This window comes from Phoca vitulina, unplaced genomic scaffold (genome assembly GCF_004348235.1).
Source record: "Phoca vitulina isolate PV1807 unplaced genomic scaffold, GSC_HSeal_1.0 scaffold6, whole genome shotgun sequence".
Classification (NCBI taxonomy): Eukaryota; Metazoa; Chordata; class Mammalia; order Carnivora; family Phocidae; genus Phoca; species Phoca vitulina.
Window position 1 is genome coordinate 14,559,983 of NW_022589709.1, and position 7,367 is coordinate 14,567,349.

Sequence of the window (7,367 nt, forward strand, 5' to 3'; positions counted from 1 at the left end):
TAGTTAACATCTGCCACCATACACAGTTACAAATTTCTTGGGATGAGAACTTTTAAGATTTACTCTCTTAGCCACTTTCAACTATGCAATACAGTACGGCTAACTATCGTCACCATGCTGTCCCTTATATCCCCAGGACTTCAGTATTTTGCAACTGGAAGTTTGTACCTATATTTGGATATTGGAATATTGGAATAATAACGTACATAGCACCTAGTGTCCTACAAGCAAATTCTAAATGTGCTCTATACATGGGAGCTGCTGTGGTTTTCGTTATGGAATTCAAAGAAGGAAGCGAGGTCTGCTAAGGATGACAAAGCTAGGCCTTCGAGCCGACCACGAGAATGCCGGCACGGAGACGAGCATCCTTGTCGTCTGTGGGCTGGTGGGGGCGCAGCAGGAAGTGGGTTTCAGTCAGCTGAGTGGGGACAGGTAATGGGAAGCTGTTACCAGCCGGCCTTGAGCTCTCTGAAGCACCAGGGAACCAGTGTACATTCTTAATCAGGAATGACATAGCAAAGGGACTTCCCAAAGCCCATGCAGGTAGCAGAGGTTGTTATGGGACGGAGCAGAACAGTGAGAAGGCAGGGGGAGGGCGCAGGGGTACCCAAGTAGGGAGCCACCTGGGGGCCCACCCAGTCCCCTGCGGCCCCCGCATCCCTGTGGCAAGGATAGGTCTACTTCTGAGCCGCCAGGATGGAAAGGGACTGGTTGATCTTCACCATGGCGATAATGAGGAGACCTCCGGTCAGCAGGAAGGTGGGCCAGAAGAGAGAGAAGAGGAGGGTCTGGGGCCCATAGAGACGCTGGTACAGGACACTGGTCTCGTTCTCCCGACTTGTTGAGAAGCAGTAGAAAATCGGTTTCTTGTGGAATGTGGCCCTGACGTTCTCCACATCGGCCCGGGCCGCTTGGTAGTTCTCCAGGCTGCCTGGGATGTAGGAGCACTGCGGGGGGGAGGCAAGAGCACCCATGAAGTTGGAAATCCTGGTTTCTCTGGGAGAAATGAGGGGCCGGCATGAAGTAAAGAAAAGTGTTGGCTTTGGAGTTGGGCTTCCAGGTGGGAGTGAGGTCTGTCGAAAGCTTGGCAGGCTGTGCACTGCCTGGTTCTAGAGGGTTCCTTCACAGTGTCACGTGTGAGGCGGGTGGCCCAGGAGCCGCTCACCCGGAGGCAGGGGCCCAGCTGGAGTTCTGGCTATAGAACCTCGGGCAAAGTGCTTACCTTTCTCAGCCTTGCTATCTTCTCTCTTGAAGGGGTTAAGAGCAGTATGTCTTTCAAAGGATGTTATTAAAGATGGACTTCAAACTTAACTAACCAATGAGTGACATAGACCAAGTGGGCTCTGTATTCGGATTCGGGGCAGAGGTCATACCCTCAGTTTCCCACAGGGCGTGTGCACATAATGTCCACAGGTAAAGTGGGTGAAGGAAGAAGATGATAAGAGCCAGCTGACACTCGCCTTGTGCCATGGAGGACAGTCAGGGATTGGGGGGGGGGGGGGCTGGTGAAATGGAGAGAGCCAGAAGCATCCAGAATGGCAATCTTCACTCCATCTGGACGATGGATGCCATGCAATCCAGAAGACCTACTGTAGCCAGGCCTCTGACATTTCAAGAAAAGCCAGAAAGCCAAATTTTAAGGTGAACTCCCACAATTTTAAAATATTGGCAAAAATGTGAATTGCAAACCCTTTGAGGTCTAGCCCTGTGTGAGTGAAACAAAAGATATTGGCAAGCCAGTATTTGACACTGGGATTCAAAGGAAGGAGAGAACACGTTTGAAAGAACTTACACAGGTAGAGCATAGAACACACTTAATTCGCACACCGATTGTTGTTATTGGGAGCCTCTGGCTTGGTCAGGTGAGGTCCAGTTGGAAAGCTCTGCAGAGGAAAACTCTGAACAGTGGGGAGACCCTGGTTTTATCTCTGTTCTGTGCCGGGAGGTCTGAAGGTTTTTATGTGAGGCTCGGGAAGGTTCTACAAGGTGGGTCCCCCATAGCACCTGCAGCAGACTAGCTGGAGGGCTGGCCAGAGCACGGGTTCCTACTCACTCTGAATTGTTGAGGGTGGACCCAGCAAACAAGTGACTCCTTCACGCACAGTAGTTTGAAACCACTGGCCTGGGACAGTCATGTCTGAGATCAAAATGTGGAGTGTTGAGCCGGCTTCTCCCCAGGCCTCGGTTATTCCCTGGATTTGAAAGAGACCCTGTCCCCAAGCGGCCTGCCCTGACAGCACTCATCCAGCAGTAAAGAAGATAGTTGCATCACGGTCCTGACAGCCTGGGGATGGGGGAGCTGTGTCCAGAGCTGGTTCCCAGCCAGCCAGGGAGCAGCTGAGGCTGGGGAGAGCTGCCCCCAAGGAATCTGACATTCAAAGTTGTTGGGCACTGCAGGGTCCCAGGAGCAGCTGAATTCAGAATTCCGCGTGGAGAGGACCTCGCCTATCTCCCCAGTGCCTCTGACTATGACCTTGGGTAACCGACCCCATTGAGCAAAGGTGTGGCTGTGGAGCCAGAGAGACCTGGACTCAGCCACCAGGTCCAAGTTGTGTGACTCTGGTGGGTGCCACCACCTCTCTGAGTCTTATAAATTAGGCCTGTGAGGGTAGCTACCCGGATCACTTGTCATGGAGACGGGACTGGAAGGTGCGCTGCAGAAGCTGACCTGGGGTGCAGTGCGGCAGGGAGATGCTAGCAACCTCAGGGTCAGGCGGGCAGCCTGCAAGCCAGCCCGCTCCCGGTCCCTATCACACCAGTGATCGCTTCGGCTTGACTTTGGAAATTTACTTCTTGCTCCTCGGGAGAAATCAGCAGCCATCAAATGCCAAAGAAGAAGCAGGAGACCTGGTAGGAGCTGATTCAGGGGGATTTGGGGGCTCTACCCCCATCTGGTGGGGCTGAGTCATGCTAGTGTTGAAAGAACAGGTCTGGCCCCCTTGCACAGTCCAGACCCACTTCTCTGTGACCCCCCCCAACACCTCAGTAATCCCAATGTGCACCCTCGGCGCCTTGCCCTTCCCATCCCATCAGCTACAAAACTGACTGTCGGCAACCATCCCTACTGCAGGCCCAATCTCCATCCTGGCTGTTGGCCATGGCTCCAGCCCTCTCTGCCCAGCCACTGAACTTCACACTCCTCTGTACCACTCTGATCATGCACCAGGCCCACAGACCCTTTAAACACTGGTTGCTCACAGAAGTAATTCTAAACCTCAGAATCCCCTGGAAAGTCCAGAGATGGTGTAGAAACCCAATTTTGTTCAGTCCCCAGATGGTTCCAGTGCATGGCCAGAGTTGAGCAGGGCTAGCTTGCCCAGTCACATTTTAATTCCATAATTCGGTAGTCCTTGCAGAGATGACAGGCACACAGCTCGTACGTTGCCAGAATATCATTAGCACTTCCCTTCTTTATGGTTCTTTACGGTCTCCTTGAATTTAAATTCCTGGGACCCAGTAGAACCTTCCCCTGGGGGAAATGCTATGGGAAATGGTGGATCAGTTAGGAGCCACTTATGACTTGACTCCCTGCTACAATCAGCACCATGAGCGTTCTTCGGAGTGAACTTGTTCCAGATAAAGCTCTGGCCTTCTGATGGAATCGCAAAGGAACTTCGAGTGTTCCGAGCCCAGGTTGGTGAGAGACCCGTCCTGGTGGGATCAGAGAGTGCTGACTGCCTTGGCGTTTGCTCTTCCTACGCTTGCTGCTCAGACAGATCACCCCCACTTCTCATGAGGTTGAACCAGTGTGGCTTTTGGTAAAACGGTGGTTATAGATAAGCTTAGCCCTTCCCCCAATTCCCTTCCTCATGCTGGACTTTCAAAGCTTTTTTTTTTTTTTTTTTTTAAGATTTTATTTATTTATTTGACAGAGACAGCGAGAGAGGGAACACAAGCAGGGGGAGTGGGAGAGGGAGAAGCAGGCTTCCCACCGAGCAGGGAGCCCGATGCGGGGCTCGATCCCAGGACCTTGGGACCATGACCTGAGCCGAAGGCAGACGCTTAACGACTGAGCCACCCAGGCGCCCCTGGACTTTCAAAGCTTTAAAAAAAATTCCGATTGAACAGGAACGCCTAACTCCATGCTTTGTGGGATGGCTTCCTCCACCTGCTTCCCTCACGGTGCCGGGCTGTGTTTTGCCCTGGGATTCAACACATACTTCTCCTGGCCTACTGCATTGTGTCTGCTGTCTCACTCAGACATCCTTAAAGACTATCATTTGAGCAAAAAAAAATCTGTAAAGTGTTTGCTACAATCTTTTTTTTTAAATATGGGAGTGAATTATTATCCATAACTTGTAGCATTCTTCGTTAAGGTTTTGCTTCTCTCAGAAAAACAAACAAAAACCTACCACAGACCAAAAGCTTTCTGCTTCCATAATTGGGTCATGTGGAGCCCACCTGTGCAGCCTCCCCGCGCCCCACTGCACCCTGTGTTGGTGACGGAAACACCCCTCCCAGTCCCGTCTCTTCTAGGCCCTTCCTCCCGCCACGCCCGGGTCTCTGCCCTCCCCTCACCAGGCAGGCAGCCCTCGTGTTTCTGGGTATCTAACAAAGCCTGACCCAAACGCTTTTCGGACACCCTCACCTGGCTGTTGGCTGGAAAAAGTCACTCCCGCCTTTAACCGCATGATTTTGTCTGTTCCTCTCTGTGGCACTGATCCCTCCCCACTAGATATTATTTCCCACATGAGCTCTCTCCTCCTGAGTCCAGAGCTCCTCACACAGGACGTGCTCAGTGACTACTGGATGAATGAGTAAATGAGGGAATGGATACGGCCAACTTGTATTTTCTGGAAGAAAGGACAGGATGGGGGGCTGGGGGGGCGGTGTGGAGAGGTAGTGATGGGAAAATCTCCCAAGCACTGGCCTCCAGAGATTGCTTCAGCCCCAAGCCTCTGGTTTCACTGAGGGGGGGGGCCGGTCTAAGGGATTCTTCTCCGTGGGGTCAGCTCTGGGTCTGGCCTCTCATTTGACTCACCCTATAGAAGTGCCTGCCATCCACCTGACATGGAGCCCAGCACACCACACAGCCTCTGAGTCCATCAGAGCACTTCGGCAAAGGTGGCATCCGGGTCATACAACACTTAGTGGCACAGTGGGGATTCAAACCCAGGTCTCTCTGACTCCAACCCAGAGCTGCTGAGTCTGGCTGGACCTCATACCAGCTGTGGACCCTTGTCAAGTAGGTTCGGTTTTCTCAGCCTCCACTCCCCAGAGCAGGGATGGGGATTCAGTTGGGAAGAGGCCCACACACCTGCCAGGGCCAAGGGGACACGTGCCCATCCCCCCCACCCCCAGTCAGTACCTGCTGGTTCTGGTCCCGAGTGTCCTCTGTGTGGTACAGCACAGCCCACCGGCCCACAGCTGACACGTTGACCCACAGGCACGGGTACTGGGGTACCTTCTTGCCCTCCAGTTCTTGCTGCTCCCTGATGTTGGTCTCAATCAGATGGCACATGGATTTCTGGGTCCACACACTGGGGAGACCATGCACACACATACATATCTCAGAACCTGGGCAGCACAGAGCACCAGGTTTCAACCCCTTTAGAGAGACCGAGGGCTGGGATCCTCATCTTGCCATAAGCATCCAGCACTGAAGGAGTACGACCCCAGAGCCGCTGGACCCAAGAAAAGAACCATAGAATCAGAATATCAATGCTTATTAGCCTCTTAGACATCATCTACATAAATGGTTCTCACACTGGCTGCTGACCCAAAACCCTGGGGAACTTTTGAAAAGGTTCCCATGTCCAAGCCACACCCCAGAAGGGTTGAATCAGAATTTCTAAGGTGGGTGATGCTCAGGCCCTGATATGTTCTTAAAAGCTCCCTGCCTTGGTTCTGCTAAATAGCCCAACCCTGAGACCCCTTATCCATATCATCCTCACCTTGCAGGGGGTGGGAGGAAAAGCTCAGAGAGCTCAAGTGACTTTTCTGAAGCCACACAGGACCTGAGAGCAGGTCTGATGAGCTTCAGAATCTGTGCCTTTTCCCCCAAAAAGAGTAGATGCAGAAGGGGTTTGATTTGTGCCAGGGTAGGGAAGTGGGTGGGGATGGTGCGTAACCAGCAGATAACGGGTCACAGGCATACAGCAGCTCTGAACAGAGCCTCCCTTGGGTAAGATTCCAACCTGGAATCACTCCAGGGTTATAAAAAGTGAGGAAGAAGCAGGCCCAGGAGAGGCTAACAGGCTCATCAACACATCAGCAAATCAATTGTGACTCATCTCGCAACTATCAGGCAGGACACACAGTGGCAGACGGAGGGGCTGTCAGTGGCTGGAACAAGCCCCGAGGCGAGGGTCGGAGACTTCTCCTCAAAAAACAGGTTGAGAGAACTGAGCACATTTGCTCCAAATAGAGAACGGATCAGGAACGTCACAGCTTTCCCTTCAAAAGCTCAAGTGGTTGACATGTCAGGGAGCAAGAAACATTCTCTGAGATTCCAGAAAAGAGCTCCACGGGAGCAGTGTTGACTCAGTGTAGACATTTCCTACTTCTCAGGAAAGCCCCCAAATGAAATGGTATATACAATGAGGTCCTGAGCTCCCCGTTCCTTGAGATATTCAACAGGAGGCTAGACGCCCACCTGGCCACGAGGTTTCAGAGGGGGAGTCCAACTGTGCAGACAAGCTATGAAAATCTATAACCTCCAATTTCTCCTGGGATCAAACTCACACTGGGGCATTTGCTCTGATCCTTTGCTGCTTCTTGTGAGAAGGGCCTCCTACGTCTGCTACCCCCAAGCCCCAGAACCCCAGGTGAGCGGTGTCCAGTCAGGCACTCGAACCCTTCACCCTCAGAATGATGTCCAGCCCTTCCTGCCTGGTGTGAAGTCAAGGGGAGGGGTAGGAAGAAGGCTGGGGTTCCTGGTAGACCAGACCCGTAGGAGAGTGGCTGGAGGATGGGGGCAGGCGGGGAGAGTTCCGTACCTTTTCTGGTAGAGGGGCAGCATGGTTGTGCCCAGGATATAGTAGGCGATGACGGCGCACAGCACCATGGCCACACCCAGGCAAAGGGCCCGGGTCTCTCCCCGCTTCTGGGCCATCACCAGCTTCTTCCCCATGTCCACTGCAAGCTGTGGTCATTTCTAGAGCCACAGAGGTGAACAGACAGGAGATCAGCACAGGCGACGAGTAACCCACAGAAGGGGGGACAGGTAAGAGGGGAGGGTGCTCAGTGATCAACGTCACCTCTAGTTTGCTATGGAGCTTTGCAACTTCCGAGGGCTTTTTGACCCCATGTAAACCTCCCATCAACTCTGAGAGGCAAGGGTTATCATCCCCATTCTACAGTTGAAGGATCTGTGGTTCAGAGAGGTAGCGTGACTTGTCCAAGGCCACACAGTATGTGATAGGTTC

General features: G+C 52.7%; 1 protein-coding gene across 1 annotated transcript; it reads right to left on the reverse strand.

Annotated features, from left to right (window-relative positions):
* Positions 1–676: 676 nt before the first annotated feature.
* KCNMB1 (potassium calcium-activated channel subfamily M regulatory beta subunit 1) lies at positions 677–7,072 on the reverse strand. The gene is made up of 3 exons (XM_032403701.1): positions 6,939–7,072; positions 5,309–5,480; positions 677–947 (listed from the first exon to the last, which is right to left on the reverse strand). The coding sequence occupies exons 1-3, from the start codon at positions 7,070–7,072 to the stop codon at positions 678–680; spliced, it is 576 nt and encodes a 191-aa protein (XP_032259592.1). The 3' UTR covers position 677.
* Between the last annotated feature and the right edge of the window lie 295 nt (positions 7,073–7,367).